We start from the raw sequence: 20,480 nt of genomic DNA, 5'->3' as shown, positions 1-20,480 counted from the left end.
GTGGAGGCAAGACTTCCTGTACCATCGGGTGTTTCTCCTGAGACAGTCTATTTCGCCAGTCGTCATGTCAGACTTATCAACAAGTCTCATGTTGATATTGTAGTCAATGACGGCATCAGGCTTCATGATTGGCTCTCCTGTCCTGTAGCTGACCTTCCCAGTTCTCTGCAGTTCTCGTGTGTGGATGGTACTGAGCATATTCACGACCTTCTTGTTGTGCCACCTGATCGCCAGAAGCTTGTCAGACTTCTTCAGGTGCACATCTCCCTTGGATGATGATGATGCTTCTGGGAAACTTGGCCACTCTTTCCAACAGTGCCAATGCCGTGTTCAGCCAGGTATTTGGCGAGTTTCGGTGCTGTGTAATAATTGTCTGTGTACAGCACATGATTCCCACCAAAATACCTCTCCATCAGCACTTTTACAACGGAACCAGAGAAGCCAAGGAGGTCTTTCCTGTCCACGTCCATTGTACTTGCAGAGTAGATCACGAAATCAAGGATATACCCCGTCTCACAGTCACACAGCACAAAGAACTTTATCCCAAAGCGGTGGCGTTTGCTGGGGATGTACTGCATGAATTTGAGACGTCCTCTGAACATTACCAGGGATTCATCTATGACAACTTTTTGCATAGGACGGAAAAATCGCATAAATCGATCCCTAATCCCGTTGAGAAAATCCCTCACTTTCCACAAAGGGTCAGTTTGGGACGGGTTTCCATTGTCAGCGAAGTGCAGGTATCCTAGCAGCTGTCGGAACCAATCTCGTGATATGTACTTCCCGAATGTTGGGATTGAAGTAATGTCATCAACCAGCCAGTACTCCTCCAACTCATGTCTCTTGATATGGGGCATCAAGAACATGAGAGCAAAGAACACATACAGCTCTCTGATCCCGACAGGCAACCACGACACTTGTTTTGGTGAGCCAATAGGTCCCAGCCCTTCTGCTGCACACTGAGCTGCATACCTATTTGTCTCATCGCTGACATGCTGCACGATTTCGTCATCCATGAAGGCCAGGAAGTAGTCAACAAAATCATCTCCTTCGTTGCATGGGAAGGCAGGCTGTATTCCCGCATTTGTCATGTCAAACGGTGGATTGTGTGGCTGAAAATCTGCACCGTCAGACCAAACAAATGCATCCTCTTTCCCGGTGCGTGGTTCAGTGGCAGTGGCAGGTCGCATTGCACTCTTTTCCCCGTGAGAAGGAGCTGAGGTGGAGGCAATGGGTGAGGCAGGAGGTGAGCGGGAGGGGGGTGAGGGGGGGTGGCGAGGGTGAGGGAGCTGGGTGGGGGGCAGGTGGGGGGGTTACTGACCTGGTGTGTGGTGAAATCTGACCCTTTCTTCCCCGTTTATCACCTCGCTTATCACCCCGCTTTGCCCTCCTACTGCCACGCATCCCCTTTGTTCTAGGCTGGCCTGCCCTGCTAACCCTGCCTGCACGGCCTGCCTTCCCTCGCTGTGCAGGCTCTGGGAATTCATATTCCTCAGATGATGTAGACTGAGGAGAGGGCACGGCAGAAGATGAAGAAGATGTGAGGGCAATAGGGCTAGGGGAACGGGAAAGTGATGGGAAATTCTTGCTAGGGCCTGGTGTAGGAGACGTAAGTTTACGCTTCACTCCCTTCCCACGTGCTACACCAATTTTCCCCATAGGCACCTTCCCTTTCCCAGAGTAAGTTGGGGGCGGTGGGGGAGAAACAACATGTTCACTTTCATCACTGTCACTGTCATTGCTAAACGTTTCACCACCAATCACTGCAAAATCGTCACTACTACTTGCTGTAAGTGTATCACTCTCACTGCCACAGTCCAGAGTTGTACTTACAGTTTTATCCAGCTCTGTCCTAATTTCTGGGGTGCTCAACCACTTCTGCCTCGCCGTCGGCAGTTCCTTCCTCGGTGTAGAGGTTGAAGGCACACTAGCACTAATAATTTCCGAGGAGGAAGCGAGCGACGATGACTCGGGACGGAACGCCATTATCACGCACAGAGCTGGACAGATACTGACTGATGCGTGTCAGGGCAGGGGTGGGGGGGGCCCCGGGGGGTGGGAGGAGGGAGGTGTGGGAGGGCTGGCGTGAAAGAACTCGACAGCTACTCTTGCGTGAGACAGTTTGCACACAGGAAAAACGCGCGGTGTTCAAAATATTCACGAACATTCCAGAATGACACCCGCGGTTTGGTCCAGTTTTGTCGATGTCATTCTGGAATGACACCCGCGGTTAAAGAGTTAAAGAAATAAACAACAAAATTTAATAAAATAGCTCAGGTACTAACATACCAAGATAAATTCATCACAGGACATAACTCAGCATTGAAGACAATTGTGAAAAATCTTTAAAAGACAGAAAACATAGCTCTCAAAAGTGTGGATAAAATAAATGACATGGAAGGTAACATAACACTTTTCCAACACTTCTCCATCATCGCGGAACACGTTGACACAATTCTTCTCCAATTAGACAACACTAGAGTTCGTGGGCACTTATGCAAGGAATTTCGAATGCCGGTGATGGCAAGATCACAATTGACTTACTTCCAGTTCATGAGTTACTTCAGATAATTAGTCAAGGCATACATAAACATAAATTGAAGCCTTTGTTCCAAAGTAGAGAATTCATGCAATATTATCCATATTTAGAAGCAACATTAACACCAACATCAGTAGTAGTTCATGTACCATTCATAACTGATGACCTGTTCACAGTATACAAAATACACCCCTTCCCTTCAAAGAATAATCACACTTTGGTCATCATCAACATCAACACAGACACTGAACTCATCATGGTCTCCAAGAGACGGAACACCGTCACTTTCGCAAGTGAATCGATTGAACGAAAGTGCCGCACATCCTTACATGCTGTTCACCTTTGTCCTGCGTACATTTTCACGTTTCAGCCTACTGATACAGTCCCTTGTGAAATGGCTATCATAAGAAATAACCCCCCCTGGGGGTAGGGGGGTTTTTCAAGAATACTCCCCCAGTATCCCTGCTTGTCGTAAAAGGCGACTAAAAGGGTTGGTGGAGGGTTAGTGCCCCTCCCCGGAAAACAACTAACTAAAAAAACAAACAAGAAGCCTCGGACAAGGACTGACCAAACGTTGACGACCAAGGACCGGACAAAGGACATTGCAATTGGAACTTGGAATGTAAGGGGAGCAAATGATGAGGTGAAAGAGAGAGAGATTGTCCAGGTGCTTGAGGATGCGAAAGTGGATGTATGTGGAATAACTGAAACAAAATGGAGAGGAGAAAGTGTGAGAGAATGGGAGTATGGATGGGGTATATGTGCAGGAGTAGGTGAGAATGAGAGGGCAAAGGAAGGAGTATGTATAGTTGTGAGTAAAAGATGGAAGAGGAGCATAAGACAGTATGGATCAGTTGGATCAAGGATTGTGTGGGTAAAGTTGAAAGTTGGAATACAAATGTGGGCGATTGTGTGTGTGTATGCGCCAACGCAAGATCGTGCTAGAAGAGTGAGAGGAGTTCTGGACAAATGTAGAAGTGTGCATGGAAAAGTTTGGAAGGAATGAGAGAGTGTTTTTGATTGGTGATATGAATGGTAAAGTTGGGAATTTGAAGGTGGATGGAATAGTTGGTGAGTGGGGTGTGCCTGCTGAGGTAGATGAGAATGGGAGTGCGTTAGTGGATATTTGTGCTGGGAGGGGGTTGGTGATAGCCAATACCCTCTTCAGGCATAAAATGATCCACAGGTATACATGGCGAGTGATGAGAAGGGTGGGTGGTGAACTGAGTGAAAGGAAGGCAATGATTGATTATGTGTGTGTGGATGAAAGGATGCGAAGATGTATATTGGATGCAAGAGTTTATAGAGGTTGGGGGAGTGGACTTTCTGACCACTACTAGGTGGTGGCCAGAATTAAAGTGCAAGTAAGATGGAGGAATAGAAGAAGGGAAAGACGAGAGGAAGGAGTAGTTGCAAGGAGAGTGGAAAGGTTACAAGAAGATGAGAAAAAGGCAGAGTATAAGAGAGAAGTGGAGGAACGATTGGGCAAATATGAATTGGAGCAGATGGGGGACGTGGAAGGTGTGTGTAGAATATTTACAGAAGAAATATGTGCAGCATGTGATGTGGTGTGTGGAAGGAAGAGAAGACGGAGGGGGGTGCAAGGAACAGCGTGGTGGACTGAAGAGGTGAAACGGGCTGTGGCACAAAAGAAGAAAGCATACAATGAATGGATGAGAAATAGGGGCGTGGAAGAAGTTGAGAGGCGGAAGAGAGAGTTATATGTAGAAAGAAAGAGAGAGGTGAAAAGATTAGTAAGAGAGAGTAAGAAGAGAGTGGATGAGGAATTTGGAAGGAATTTGAGTGTAAAGTGGAGGGACTGTAAGAAAATGTTCTGGAAAGAGGTGAAAAGAGTAAGACAGGGTGGAAGTGAAGTTAGCAGGGGAGTGAAAGATAAAAATGGTAGATTACGAGTGGAGAAGGGAGAAAAAGTGAGCAGATGGAGAGAACACTTTAAGGAATTGTTGAACGTGGAGGATGGAAGTAATGCGAGTATAAGTGGCTGGGGAATGGCTGGGAGAAGGAGGGAGGTGAGAAGACAGGAAGAAATCAGTAGGATAGAAGTTGTGGAAGCAATGAAGAAAGTTAAATCAGGGAAAGCCCCAGGAATTGATGGAGTGTGTGGTGAAATGCTGAAGCATGGGGGAGAGATAGTAGTAGAATGGATGTGGAAGATGTGCAGATTGGCCTGGGAGGAAGGTAGAGTCCCGAGGATTGGAAGTCAGGTATAATTATTCCCTTGTACAAGGGAAAAGGGGAAAAAGAAGTGTGTGGTAATCATAGGGGCATTTGTCTTCTTAGTATAATAGGAAAAGTGTATGGTAGGATACTTATTGACAGAGTTAGAGAAAGAACAGAGAAATTAGTTGGAGAAGAACAGGGAGGCTTTAGGAAGGGAAGAGGTTGTGTAGATCAGATATTCATTCTCAGATCTTTAGTGGAAAAGTTTCTAGAGAAGGGAAAGAAGTTGTATGCGGCTTTCATGGATTTGGAGAAAGCATATGACAGGGTGGATAGACTAGGATTGTGGAAAGTGTTAAGAATATATGGAGTAGATGGGAAGTTGTTGAATGCTGTGAAGAGTATGTACGATGGTGCGAAGGCTGCAGTGCGTGTGGATGGTGAACTAAGTGAATTTTTCTCTTTGAAAGTTGGGTTGAAACAGGGATGTGTCATGTCTCCATGATTGTTCAATCTGTACATGGATGGGGTAATAAAAGAGGTACAAGGTAGGGTAGTGGATGTTGGAGTGGCCCTGGTGAGAGAGGATAGTGTTTGGAAACTCCCTGTACTGTTGTTTGCAGATGATACTGTGTTGTTGAGTGAAGACGAAGGGGAGCTGCAAGGCTTGGTGGATGAGTTTGAGAGAGTGTGTAAGAAACGGAATCTAAAGGTGAATGTAGGGAAGAGTAAAGTGATGGTCTTTGAGAGAGGTGAAGTCAGTGAATGTACAGCGAGGTTGGATGGTGAGGAATTGGAAAATGTGAGTACGTTTAAGTACTTGGGTAGTGTGATGAGTAAGGATGGAGGTTTGGAGGGTGAAGTGCTTGAAAGGGTACAGCAGGGAAGAAAGGTTGCTGGTTCTTTGAAAGCAGTGATAAGAAACAGGTAAGTGAGCATGGAAGTGAAAAAGTTACTACATGACAGTATTGTGATACCAACTCTAACGTACGGAAATGAAGCTTGGACGTTGTTGGAAGGACACAAGTCAAGAGTGAGAGCCGTGGAAATGAGTTATTTAAGAGGAGCCTGTGGAGTCACATGGAGAGACAGGCTGACGAATGATGATATAAAGGAGCGTTGTGGTGTTGATGTGGATGTGATAGGAAGCGTTATGAGGAACACACTGAGGTGGTTTGGCCATGTGGAGAGGATGGAGGGTGAAAGACTGACGAAGAGAGTGTATGTGAGTGAGGTGGAGGGGGAAAGAGGGAGGGGGAGGCCGAGGATGAGATGGAGAGACGGGGTGGAGAGGTATATGAGAGAGGGGGGTGTGAGTTGGGAGCAGGGGAGTGAAATGGCGGGGGACAGGGCGACTTGGAGGCGATTTGTTTGTGGCCACCCCAAACGGGATTGAGGCGTCTGGCAATAGATAGATAGATAGATAATCATTGCAACTTCACTTTTGCTCCAGATAAGCTTGTACATCATCAACGCATCGGACACTCAGTTTTTTTATTTCACTCATAACACATCAGTTTACATAGTCTGTCCAGATATACCACCATCTCATACTTCAGCATCAGGATTATACATAGCATCAGACTACTCTGTGGTATTTACACCATCCATGTCCACTTTATCCACTATCAATCACTACGCCATTCTCAATCATACACACAAACATTTCCACCCACTGCCTGATATGGACTTAAACATGAGCACAAGTATTAAGCTGACTTCACCTAAGTTTGAAACTATGCAACTAATCAATGAAACAATGAAGCCCTGGGAAGATTTGAGTTTCAATATGTTCAATCCATATTATGTGTATAGCCCAGCACCTACTGTCTTTATAATCTTCTGTATTGTATTTGCAGTAGTGCTGTTTGCAATGCACAGAATGCATGATGCAAGAATTGCAAATTTGGAGTCAGTATTTAGTGGGGGTAGAGTAAGCATCCATGCCAACCCCCCTGTATGAAGTGTACATACTTTGTATATAGTATTAATTTTATATAAAAAAAAAGAAGAAGAAGAAGAATGAACCATGATATAGAAGTATACCAGTAACATTATCTCAGTATGAAATATTAATAACTCTTACCATAATCTTAACTTTGAACTATTTTTTTTTTTTTTTTTTTGCATATATGCATTTTACTATTATACATACACATTTTACAAAATGTAATACAATAACCAATTTAACTGTATTCAATTATGTATACAACTTGTTTGAAATGTAATATTACTGGATCATTACAATATTATCATGAATATTATACCTGTACAATGTTATAATCAATATTATGTATTAAGATTGAAGAAGAAGACTATTATGTATTAATAAATTAGATTGGCACTGAGGCCACTACCACAGCCACTGGTAAGCTGGTGGGCTAGGGGTCCCAGATCCATTGCCTGGACCTGGGACTGTGCAGTGAGTGGGACCTTTGCTATGTCTGTTCCCCTTTATTAATACTGAAGATGACAAAACAAAATAAGTTTCAAAGCAAGCCTGAGGACAGTAAATCACTCATGGGGATGAGGGTGGGTTCATGGAATGTGGGAAGTTTGAGGGGAAGAGTGGGGGAAGTCGTTGAGGCATTCAGTAGGAGGTGGGTGGATGTGGCATGTTTGCAGGAAGTCCGGTACAGGGGTGGATCAGCCAGAAAGATTGTTGGGAAGGACTGTTGCTATAAGTTGTTTTGGCAGGGGGGGACAGATGGATATGGAGGTGTTGGTGTGATGGTTGCAGAGAAATGGGTGGAATATGTTATGAATGTTTTGAGAGTAAGCGATAGGATATTGGTAGTGAAAATTTTGTTGGGTAGAAAGGTAGCTGTGATTATATCGGCATATGCACCACAGGCAGGATTGGATGAAGCAGAGAAAGATAGATTTTGGGATGACTTAATACATGTAGTGGGTGGTATGCGGGATCATACAGCGGGGCGACACTTTTGTGATTCTGTGTTATTTTGAATTTGCCCGGGCTTTCAAGTGGTGGCTTGTATCATCTATCAGTACTGCCAGTGTCCAACACTAGTCAGCACTCCTAATCTCATCTGTACTCCTATCCTTTGTTGACAATTTAGCCATTTCTCCCCGTTCTTGACTCCTCTCCCTACCTCCCCTCCATTACCCAATCCTCTCGCCTGCCCGGCTGTGCTACGCTAAGTAAATCTTTCCCGGAATTTTTCACTGATTTCATCCATTGAAATAAGCTCTATGCCCTATTCTTATACCAAATAATATATACAAGAAAGAAATAAGGTAAGTGAGAGTGCCATACACCTAGAATTGGCTAATTATCACCTGACAACACCTCACGTGCACTCGTTCGCTAATATTCGCTGTTTATTTCCCCTTGAAATATGCCGTATAATCTATTTTTGTAATAAAAATATATATGAGAAAGGAAGGGAGAAACCTAAGTGATATTTACATTCACCTGGAACTACCTAATTATTGCAGGTCACCACACTGTATTCTACGCTAAGTAAATCTTCCCTAGAATTTTCCACTGATTTCATCCATTGAAATAAGCCCTATGCCATATTCTTATACCAAATAATATATACAAAAAAGAAATAAGGTAAGTGATAGTGCCATACACCTGGAATTGGCTAATTATCACCTGACAACACCTCACGTGCACTCGCTGTTTATTTCCCCTTGAAATATGCCGTATAATCTATTTTCGTAATAAATATACATATAAGGAGGGAAGGGAGAAGCCTAAGTGATATTTACACTCACCTGGAACTACCTAATTTATTATGTATTGTCTTGGTTTCCTGCCAATCATTTCATTGCTATATATTAGCAGGTCTCACAGGGCTGAAGTTGGTATTATTGCACTCACCCTAGCCAGGCGGCAGGAGGCCACTACTATCAGTTCACTGTCGTCTTTGAAAGTGGGAGTATGTCCGATTTGCTCCTGCTAACTTCCGCCGCTTTATAGTCCCATACAAAGGGCCCTGTTACCTTTACCCCCTACTAAACCTCGTGTGGAAAGATGTAAAGGGCTGACAATTGATAGAGAGTGACTATGATCTTTTTGTTGAGTAAAACAGTGCAAGTGGAATTGTAAATAAAGTGTAAATAATGTGTAAACAGCAAGTGAAAGCAGTGAATGTGAATATAAGTGAACAGTGGAAAATAGTTTTATAAGTTACTTCAAGTGACAGTGCATAACACAGTGTAAATAAAATAGAAATGTAAATAATGTAAATAAAGTAGAGAACGTAAATAGAAATGTAAATGAGTGGTATTATAAGAATACGAGTATATATACTAGGAGTAATGAAAATGAAAGTTTCACTCTAGCATGTATGAATACTATGAGTTATGAGAGTGAAGGTGAAAGTGACATTCACTCAATGCTAGTATACAGGATGAGAAAGTGAATGCTACGTATTTTACTGAAAGAAATTGAATCCCTACAGTGACAATAAACTACTATTACTGAAGGAAACTTATGGATAAAGACTGTAGATATATATGTGTTATATAGTAACAGAAATATAAACTGTGAGTGTTTTTATGAATAATAGACAACACTAGCGGCGAACGATCAGAAGTGGGATGGTCATACGCCCTCGTAATTTTCATTGCTTTCACAGTATTTTTTTGGGGGGAGTATGGATTCCAAACTATCTGAGAATCATAGAATAGTGTTTCTAGTGATAATATCAGGCTGTGGTAATCATATTACGAGTTGTCGGGAAGTGTAAAGTGGAGACTTCATTACCCAACTTCAGAGGTCTCCACAAGTCCTACGGTACTCGACGAAGGCTCAACAAACACCCAAGAAGAAAGGTGAAGGTATGTGCCATAAGTATATGTGATTTTAATATTCTAGGACTAATAACTGATTTTTGGCAAATATTTTTAGAGAGGCTGTCGAAGCGCGAATATGCCCGCGGGATCCGCAAGTCAAAGCAAAACAAGCCTGCGGTTTAAGGGTTAAATATTTGCTCGTGTTAAAACGAACACGCGTTTTTTTAAACTCACGTTAGTTGAGAGGTTACTATATATATATATATTTTTATATTTATATATATATATGTGTATATGTGTGTGTGTATGTGTATTGTACAGTACTCGTCAAAATTATCGAGCGCCTACCGCCGGGCGCGCAATACTTATGGCCAAAAAAGAATCACCCATTTTTGGTAGTAAAAATTGAGCCACAAGTTTGCGGCGCTAGCATGACATCACGGAAGCCTGAGGCCTTCCGATGCCCTGGTTGGCTCCCGCCTCAGTCACCCACAGGCTGCCTGAGAGAGAGGAACTCCGCTGCATCTCCCTCTCAAATTGCGCCATTTTTTACCGAGTGTCCTGCAGTGTTTTGGCTTTCACAAATTTGTTATGGCACCTACCCGTGAACTATCGAGTGAAATCATATCCCAGATCATTGCTCTAAAGGAAGCAGGCCACCAGACAAAGGAAATAAGTGAAATGGTTGGTGTGGCTCGATCGACAGTGCGTTGTTGGTGCGCATGGTTTCGAGTGGAAAACAGTGGTGAAGTTCCCACAAAGAAACTGCGGTCTGGTAGGCCTAGGAAAACTTCCCCGAGGTCTGTTAATGTTTTAAAACGTGCAGTGGAGTTTAATCCTCGTGTGAGTGCAAGGAAAATAAAAGAGAGCAACCCCGAAGTGTTTGGTGAGGTGTCTGCACAGTGTCTCGTAGGGTCCATGAACTTGGTTACACAAGTCACAGGCCTGTGAAGAAGCCTCTTCTCACAAAAAACTAGCGACTTCGTAGGCTTGACTTTGATAATAAATATCTCAACTGGGGTGAGGAGCAATGGTTGTCAGTGTTGTGGCAACGTTTAGTGTCACCTGTAACAGAGGAGCACGTGTGTACTGACGCAAAGGTAGTGACCCACTTGACCCACGGTATGTAGAAAGCACAGTTAAACATCCTGATTCACTCATGGTATGGGCTTGTTTTTCTGGTAAGGGTTTGGGGAAGCTTGTTGTGCTTCCAAAGAATGTTTGAGGGAATCAGGAGGTTTACCTGGAGCTTCTGTGTGATCATTTACCAGACTCCTTCGAGCTAACAGGTGCACCAGTATTTCAGCAGGACGGTGCACCTGCTCATAAGGCCAAATCGGTCACCAATTGGCTTCGTGACTGCGAGGTATCATTAATGAAAGACTGGCCAGGAAATAGCCCAGACCTCAACCCAATAGAAAACCTCTGGTACCTTGTAAAGAAGAGTCTCCAAGGGAAGGACATGAGCTCTCTGCCTAAGCTGGAAGCCGCCATTCGTGACTCCTGGGACAAAATACCCCTCCAGCACCTCAGGAGCCTCGCCCTTTCACTTCCAAGACGTCTCAGGTCCGTGAATTAGCGTAAAGGCTACCCTACGAAGCACTAAAGGTAAATAAAATGTATTATTTATATGTTTTTTCAATGTTGAAAGGTTTGTTTCTTAGGAGGGATGCAGGGTGCTCAATACTTCTGACGAGCACTGTATATATACACCCATACCCTGTTATATGGCACATCGATACTGGCGCTTCGCTAGACCAAACACAAGAAATAGGGGAAGATTCCCATAATCCGAACAGTTTGAATGTCTGTTACCTCACTAGTCCAAGACCCCACGTCTCCAGGCCAAGACCTCTCCTCTCCCTAGGTTTGAAACAAGGCTCTCCCGGTCCTCCCGTCCTCCATCCATCCCCTCTCTTCTCCCCCTCCCCATCCCTCCTCTCCCCCCTCATCCCTCCTCCATCCCTAACCACACTCAGCACTGCTAGGCATGTCTCCCTCCCTCCCTATCCCCCTGCCATCCCCCACTCCTGGATGTCTCCCTCTCCACCCCCCCATCCCTGCTTGTCTCCTGTGTGTGTGTGTGTGTGTGTGTGTGTGTGTGTGAGAGAGAGAGAGAGAGAGTGAGTGAGTGAGTGCGTGAGAGTGGTGAGTAAGTGAGTGAGTGAGTGAGTGAATTAGTGAGTGAGTGAGTAGGTGAGTGAGTGAGTTAGTGAGTGAGTGAGTGAGACTAAGGTTGGGGGGGTAGTAGGGCTGTGTTCTTTCTTGCCTCCTTCCCTATTCTGCCACCCTCCCCCACCCCCACTTGTCTCCCTCCCCCACCCCTGCTTGTCTTCCCCCCATCCCCCTGCCCTCCTCCACCCTCACCTGGTGCACTGCCAGCAGCCTGCCTTGCTGTTTACTTGCCCTGGAGCGGTGTTGAACACCGCACGTCCCATCACATACCCTCCTGCAAGAGATGTTTAATGCACCATTTTTTAGTAGTATTGTGTATTATGATAATAATATTGCCTATGGCATTGCTGTGTATTGATTGAGTAAGGTGCAGGTATACCCTGGTTTAATGATGCAGTTCATTAAGTAAAAACCCATCGCTAGGTAGGGTATTGTATCTTGGGGTAGATTTAACATGTAAAGTATTGGGATGCTTTTTTGAGCCTTGGGTTTCCCCCCCAACCAAGTCCTAAACCCACCCAGATGGGCCCCAAAAAAAGTTTAAAGCCAATCTAAATGGCCTAACAGCTGTAAAAGAAGCTAATCTAAACCTAAAACCAGTGCCCGTCATGCTTGTACCCAGTCAATGTCACTGGAGAATGTGATCTCTGACTTGTACTCAAACTCAGTAGAGAAGAAGCAGCAGCATTGTGTACAGTCACACCATCAGACAGTCCTAGGACAATTAAATAAACATCTCTTATGTGTGGTAATAATGTATGAATGATGTAGAATCGTTCAAGGTCCAAATTGTTGTGACAAAGAATCGCTGATGTTTTGACGGGGAATGCGATTGATGATGCGATCAGGATAGTCTTTTCAACGGCCCCTCTTTATGTCATTTTTGTTACTGTTCTGGTTGCTAAGTGCTTTTATTTTCTTCTTATTTTCCAACACATTTAGAAATTCCTTTGTGTTTCCAAAACGTTTTCCCATGAACAGCCATTATGTATAAAACATGATTTATCAGTCGATGAAGCAATCAGGATAGCCTTTTCAATGGCCCTTCTTCATGTCATTTTTAGCTACTGTTCTGGTTGCTGAACTCCTTTATATTCTTCTTTCTTATTTTCCAACATTTATTTAAAAATTCCTTTGTATTTTCAAAACGTTTTTCCTTGAACAGCCCGAATGTAAACACATGATTTATCAATGTCACAGTTTTCATCAGTGCATGAAATATTTACTTTAGGCTTTCATAATTATTAATATTTATTTAATATTATTATTTTGTATTCCATGGTAGGGTAGGTGACAGTTCAATAGTCAAACACGAAATATTCTTTGTTGAGTCACCTAGTTGTCCACACTGTTCTGTACCTCGTCTGATGGACGAGAATCCGTACGCCAAATAACAGTGTTCACTTCACCCAAGACTAAAACACATTAATCTGTCAAAAAACAGTTTATAAATCAACCTAAACACAAAATTTAAGTCTCAAATGTCATCAAAATTGTTTTAAAAAATCAAAACTTATCGCAAAACCAGGGGTAGGGTGGTATTTCTACCCCCACAACTATTCCAGGGTATGGCATCTAGGGGTATCATAAATCGGGGTTTGCCTGTGTATGAGGGTTTGGGTTGGGGTCTGGAACACTTCTGTCTCTTTCTTCAGTATCTTATCAGGAAAATTGCTTCAATATCTGACATGCTTGCTGACTGAACACTCCCGCTGGTACACAAAACTGATGGATATTGGGGTATGGGTGTATACAGGTCCTCCCCCACTTACAAATGGGTTATGTTCTGAGAAACTGCTCCTAAGTCAATTTTTTTGTAAGTCAGAAGTCGTTTACAACACCTAGCCAACCAAACATCATAGCCTAGCCAAGCCTACACGTGCTTAGAACACTTACATTTTCCTACAGTTGGGCAAAATCATTAACACAAAGCCTATTTTATAATAAAGTGTTGAATATCTCATGTAATTCCATGCAATTTATTGAATATTTTACTGAAAGTACAAACTTGTAAGTCGGAATATTTGTAAGTTGACTGTTCGTAAGTGGGGGAGAACCTGTATATATGTGATGTCTCACATTTTATATTCTTTTACACAGAATGGTGGTCTATATGTGAAGCTGGGTCAGGGACTGGTGTCCATGAATCATGTTCTGCCAAAGGAATATGTTGACATTCTCAGGGTAAGTCACAGTTGTTTGATAAGCTGTGTAGGAATGAGTACTGTAATCATATAGTGTACACAGTTATCCCTCATTTCTCATGGTGTTGCTTCTATGAGGTCTGGCATTTTGAGGGTTAAGCCATAGAAAAGACTTCCAGTTTTTGTAGGGTCCGGCAGTGATCTATAGCAGCTGAGAAGCATCCAGTTTGGGTATGGTAGTGCTTCAATTTGCTTTAAGGCTGGGTAAATATAAATAAAACCACCAAAGTAATGAAAGTCAAGAACCCTTTGCATTCCAGTAGTAGTCAGGGCTGGATTGTAAAGTTTTGTGCAAACATACAACAGCACCAAGAACAAGCAGCGAGGTTTGCTGCTCTGACATTTATTTCATAATTATTATCATCATCCAAACTTCCTTTCGCACCCAAGGGCCGGGTGAGGAATAGCAACGTCCAGACAGCCCAAATTTGCCCAGTCCAATGGGCCACGCTTCCATTCACTCACCATTCAAGCCCCCGGAATCCTTGCTCTATCTGATATGCCAAAAACATTCACCATGTTCTGTAGCCTCACATAAACGTATCCAATAGAGTCAATCCAGACGCTGTCAAATTAAAAGGGGTGCCAAATCCCTGATCATGCGCTTCTCCTCACAGTATTCATCCAGCCAGCTCGATCTCTTGTCAGTTCCCTGACATTTATTTATAGTCATTTATTTCATGGTGAGGTTACCCTTTTCAGTTTGACTCATTGCTTTAATAACTTGGCCCACCTCCATGGCCTGGGTACATCACTAAAGTTGGTATCTGTTTGATTTAAACTCATTTTGCTATTAGTATTAGTAAATTAGAGTTTGGTATTTGGTGTCAAGTTTTGTCTCTGTTCTGGGTCAACCATCTATCAGCCTGGAATAATCACAGAGGCAGATGTACATATATTGTGTTGGTAAGAGCAGATATTGATATTAGAAGTTATATTGCAGTGGACACTCTCATTTCACAGTATGCACATGTTGCGAATTCACATTTCATAGCACTATTTAATCTCAACCCATTCACATTTTTCACAGCCAACATATAAAATCTCACGCATGAGTATTTGAGGGAGCATTTGCTTTTGCCCTGATGCATGTATTGCACACCATTTGTTGGTGGCCATGTTTGATGATGTGCATCAGCCTCTGCCAGTCCATCCACAACCTCCCTGCATTTCTGATAACCCTTTTTTTTTATCTCTCATCTTGCACCCAGTTCTCATGGTGTGTTATGGCATCCACTAGTTCAGGGAGACCCAGTGATCTGAGTGGGAAAGAAAAGGAGTCATGTAAACAAGTGAGAAACTCAGATGGGTACCAAAAGGCACCAGTGCAGTGGGCAGAAACTGTGATAGTGCAGTCTTGAGGAAAAGGGACAAGCAGTTGAAATTATTGAGGATGGCATGAAGAACTGTGAAACCACATGAAAGTTGAACTGCCTGGAAGGCACAGTGAGAACATTTTGAAAGAAAAGTGATAAAATGAAATCCATAGCTGATGCACAGAAGTACAGTACCTGAACAGTACTCTGGAAGTTCAGGATGTGGCAAGTAGGGCTTTGCAAGAGTGTAGTGAACAAAATCACTTGCTTGTTATTCCTCTACCAGTGAAACAGGGGGGACAGTAGGTTTGCACGGTTCCGTCAGTACGTCAGTCTATCTTCAATTTTGTGTCCTCCCTGTAACTTCCACATGCATGGATAGATTTTGATGTAACTTCACACAATTGTTCCTCATACCATGAGGGTGTGTTGTGTGCATTAACCAGCCATCTACTCCCAAGGTTAAGGTCACACGTGGGGCTCAAACAAGGTCGGGTGCTGTCATACTTAATAGCCATACCCACGTTCGTGTCTGCTCGGTAACTTCCACATACATCGACAGATTTTGATATAACTATACTGTACATAACTGTTCCCCATACCATGAGGGTGTATTGGTCGGAACACCCAGCCATCTATTCTTAAGGTCAAGGTCACACTTGGGCTGAAATGGAGTCAGGTGCTGTCTGTCTGCAATTTTGTGTCCACTCTGTAACATCCACATGTATGGACAGATTGTGATATAACTTCACACAATTGTTCCCCATACCATGACGGTGTGTCGCAACCAGCCATCTACTCCCAAAGTCCTTTTTTTTTTTTTTTTTTTTTTTTTTTTTTTTTTTAATGCAAGGAAGAAGGAATCAAAGACCACGAACCCACAAACCTTTCCTTCCAAGACAAAAAGAAAAACAATACAAAAGAGACCCAACTTCAAGATCCGCTCTGAGATGCCTGGACACACTGCGTTTGAAAGACTGGAGATCATAGGAAGTAGGAAATACAGACAGAGGTAGACAGTTCCAGAGTTGACCTGTTGCCTAAATGAAGGACTGGGAGTAAGAGTTAACTCTTGCATTAGAGAGTTGGACAGAAAAGGGATGAGAGTTTGTTGCTAGACGGGTGCTACACGCCCGTCATAGGGGTGAAGGGATGCAAGCAGACAGTTCAGAGGAGAAGTGACCATTGAAGTACTCGTAGTGATAGAAAAGAGATAAAGATGCAACAGTGTGGCGAAGAGACAGAGGTTGAAGGGAGTCAGTAAGGGGAGGAGAGTGAATGAGACAAAAATCTTTGACTCCATCCTATTGAGAAGAGCAGTATGTGGGGATCCTCCCCACACATGAGAGTTGTACTCTACACAGGGGCGAATAAAACCTGTGCATAAAGTCAGCAATTGTGCAAGGGTAAAGAAGGTACGGAGTCAGCTTAGCACACCTAATCTCTTGGAAGCAGATATTACAAGAGTTATAATATGATCTTTCCAAGATATATCCCAAGAGAATGAAACCCCAGGTATGTTTAAGGATGGTAACAAATTGAGCTGGATATTATCAAGTATTAGTTGGTACTCCTGTGGAAGATTTTGTCAGGTTGATAGGTGTAAGAACTGAGTCTTTGATGCATTAAAAACAACAATATTACTTTTCCCTCAGTTAGAGATATAAGCAAGTCAGACATTAGATGTGCCATACCCTCATCCCATGTTTGTTGAAGTAACTGCTGTGATGGACGTTGTGGGAACTGAATGGAAAGGTGAAGGGTGGAATCATCAGCGTATGAGTGGCTAGGGTTAAATGTACAGCTTAGAAGGTCGTTGATGAATAAAAGGAAGAGAGTGGATGATAGGACAGAGCTCTGAGGAACACCACTATTGTTAGATCTAGGAGAAAAACTGTGGCTGTCTACAACAGCAGCTATAGAATTACCAGAAAGGAAGTTACAGATGAAGGCACAAGTAGATGGATAGAAACCATAAGAGGGCAGTTTGGAAATTAAAGATTTATTCCAGATTTGATCAAAAGCCTGAGATGTCAAATGCAATGGCAAAGCTTTTGCCAAAGTCCCAAAAGGAGGATGATCGGGAGTCTGAAAGGTAGGTGAGAAGATTGCCAGTGGAGCATCTCTGACAGAACCCATACTGATGATCAGAAAGAAGGTTGTGATAGGAGAGATGCTTTAAAATTTTTCTGTTAAGAATAGACTTGAAAACTTTTGAGACACAGGATGTTAAAGCAATCGGGTGATAGTTAGAGGGTTGGGAATGGTCACCCTTCTGGCAGAATGAGAGCAAACTTCTAGGAAGAGAGAAAGGTACAAGTTGATAGAATAAGGCAAAAAAGTTTACTTAGGCAGGGTGTAAGCACAGAAGCATGGTTCTTGAGGACAACAGGAGGGACCCCATCAGACCCATATGTCTTGTTAGTATTGAGGCTAGTGATGGCAGAAAATACATCAGCTGAAGAAATTTTAATATGAGCTATGAAGACGTCAGATGGGGGAAGTGATGGAGGAACGTCACTTGAATTATCTAAAGTGGAGTTGGAGGAGAAAGTCTGAGCGAAGAGATTTGCTTTATCAGTAGAAGAAATAGCTACAGATCCATAAGAGTTGAAAAGAGGAGGGAAGAATGATGATGTAAAGTTGTTAGAAAGGTTTTTGGCAAGGTGCCAGAAGATGCTGGAAGAATTCGGGTTGGAGAGTTGAGAGCATTTAGTACAGATGATATTATCTTTAGCAGAGTGAAGAACAGACTTAGTATGATTCCAGGCAGAAACATAAAAAAGATGTGATTCAGGAGTGGGTTGGCTCCCGTACCTTTTGTAGGCCCTCTCCTTTTTGCGGACAGCATTAGAACAAATGTGATTAAACCTTTTTTTTTTTTTTTTTTTTTTTTAAGTCAAAGGATATGAGAAAGGAGTGTATGCTTCCATGCCCAAGAGAATAACTTCCATAATGCGTAAGGCACACTCAGATGGCCCCTGGCCATGGAAGGAATATTCATTCCAGGGAAAATCAAAGAAGTATTGTGTGTGTGTGTGTATTTACCTAATTGTATTTACCTGATTGTGATATACAGGAAATGAGCTACACTTGTGGGGTCCTATTTCTATTTCTCAATAAGTCAAATTTAGCTTAAAACTTGCTTAAGTTTTTAGACTGGACAGTCTCTTTGTCCAGGCTATACCACAGGTCTATACATCTATAAGGAAAACTATATTTCTTGATATCCTTCAAGCAGCTTGGTTTCTTCAGTTTCATTCCGTGTCATCTTGTTGCTCTCTTATCCCATACAAACAGATCTTCTTTGTCAATTTTATCTACTCCCACCATGGTCCTGAACACTGCAATCATGTCACCTCTCTTTCTCCTTTCTTCTAAGGAAGGCAAATCCAGCTTTTCCAGCCTCTCTGTGTACGACAGATATGCCAGACTGGGGACCATTTTGGTTGCTGTTCTTTGTATTCTTTCAATTTTGTTTATATCTTTCTTTTTGTGGGGGGACCACACTACTGCTGCATCTTTTAACCTGGGGTGAATCATGGCCACTATCAATTTTTTCATCATCTCCTCATCCATATAATGAAAAACTACTCTTATATTAGTCAGGAGTTTATACATCTCTCTAACTGCCTTGTTAATTTGTTTTTCAGGTGACAAAGTGTCCTGGACCAGCACTCCCAAAACTTTCTTTTCTCTCGCTTTTGTGATTGGTTCATTACCCATTAAATAATTCAATGATGGCCTCTTGGTACTTTTACCCATTGCCAATATTTTACATTTCTTTGCATTAAATTTCATTTCCCACATCGGGCTCTAATCATATATTCTATCCAGATCCTCCTGCAGCATTTTACAAACCTCCTCAACCTCTACTTTCCTCAAGATCTTTGCATCATCAGCAAATGGACTTGCATAACTGTTCACTCCGTCTACCATATCATTTACATAAATCAGGAACATTACTGGCACCAACACTGAGCCCTGTGGGACTCCACTTGTTACTTCCCTCCATCCAGACATCCTATCCTTTATTACTGTTCTCATTTGTCTGTTTCTCAAAAAGTCTCTCATCCATTCCAGGAGGTTCCCCTACAGTCCTCCTATATGCTCTAGTTTCCACATTAGTCTTTTATGGGGTACCTTGTTGAAGGCCTTCTCCAAATCTAAATACACTCAATCCACCCAACCATCTCTCTCCTGTAGCACATCATTCGCTCATGAGTAAAAACTCAACAAGTTGGAAACACATGACCTTCCACTTCTAAATCCAAATTGGCTATCAGCCAAAATATTCATCTCTTCCAGATATTTTATCCATCTGTCTTTCAGAATTCTTTCGCACAATTTAGCGACCATGCTGGTTAGGGACACTGGTCAATAATTCAGGGGTTCTTCCTTGTTTCCTCCCTTATAAATTGGTACCACATTTGCCCTCTTCCATTCTTGAGGCACTTTCCCCTCTTCCAGAGAACACACAATTAAACTGTGAATCTTATCTGCCAGTTGCTTTCTGCATTCCTTCAGTATCCAATTAGAGGTTCCATCTGGTCCTGGGGCTTTCCTTACATCTTGAGTTTCGAGTAATTTATACACTTCATGTACTTCCACTTTTATATCTTTTATCACTACATTTCTAGTCACTTCCTCCCCTTCCACAAACTCCTTTTCATAAGTGAAAACTGATTGGAAACATTTGTTCAATATTTCTGCGTGCATTGCTGCATCTTTATAGACCTCTCCTTCTGCTTTCAGTTTGGTGATTCCTTCCTTTTGTTTCAGTTTGCCATTGACAAATCTGTAAAACAGTTTGGGTTCATCCTTACATTTATTTATTATACGTTTTTCAAAATTCCTTTCTTCCTCTCTATGTATTCTTGTGTATTCATTTCTAGTTCTTTTATATTCTTCCTTTGTTCTGTTGTTACCTCTCTTCTCCAATTGTTCCACGCCGTGTCTCTCTCTTTTTTTGCTACTATACACCTTCTATTAAATCACCCCTTTTTCCTGTGTTCTTTCCCCTTTTCTCTTGGCACAAATTTTTCCACTCCCAAATTATGGAGACCTAGAAAAATATCCCAATTCCTCTGTATCTCTCTTGTTTCTCTGAATTTTCTCCAATCTGCATTTTCAAAAAATTTTCTCAATCCTGTAAAGTTTCCTTTCCCAAAGTTGTATCTTCCCTGCCTATAAAGCTTGTCTCTTGGCTCCACATTCCCTGTTATCATCTGGAACTCAATGACCACATGATCGCTTTTTCCAATAGGACACAGATATTTCAAAGATTCTATTACATTG

The 20,480-nt window shown here is 42.5% G+C and overlaps 1 protein-coding gene across 1 annotated transcript in view; it reads left to right on the top strand.

The window, feature by feature from the left end:
- Positions 1-20,480, top strand: part of LOC145415103 (putative aarF domain-containing protein kinase 5) — a 443,740-nt gene that overhangs the window by 64,519 nt on the left and 358,741 nt on the right. Inside the window, exon 3 of the mRNA XM_080284522.1 lies at positions 13,763-13,846. Within this exon, the coding sequence (XP_080140648.1) occupies positions 13,763-13,846 (84 nt within the window). The remainder of the gene's footprint in view (positions 1-13,762; positions 13,847-20,480) is intronic.

This window comes from Coenobita brevimanus, chromosome 101, assembly GCF_032717465.1.
Source record: "Coenobita brevimanus isolate Jiangsu-jjx chromosome 101, ASM3271746v2, whole genome shotgun sequence".
Taxonomy (NCBI): Eukaryota; Metazoa; Arthropoda; class Malacostraca; order Decapoda; family Coenobitidae; genus Coenobita; species Coenobita brevimanus.
This window is presented reverse-complemented; position numbering and strand designations above follow the sequence as displayed.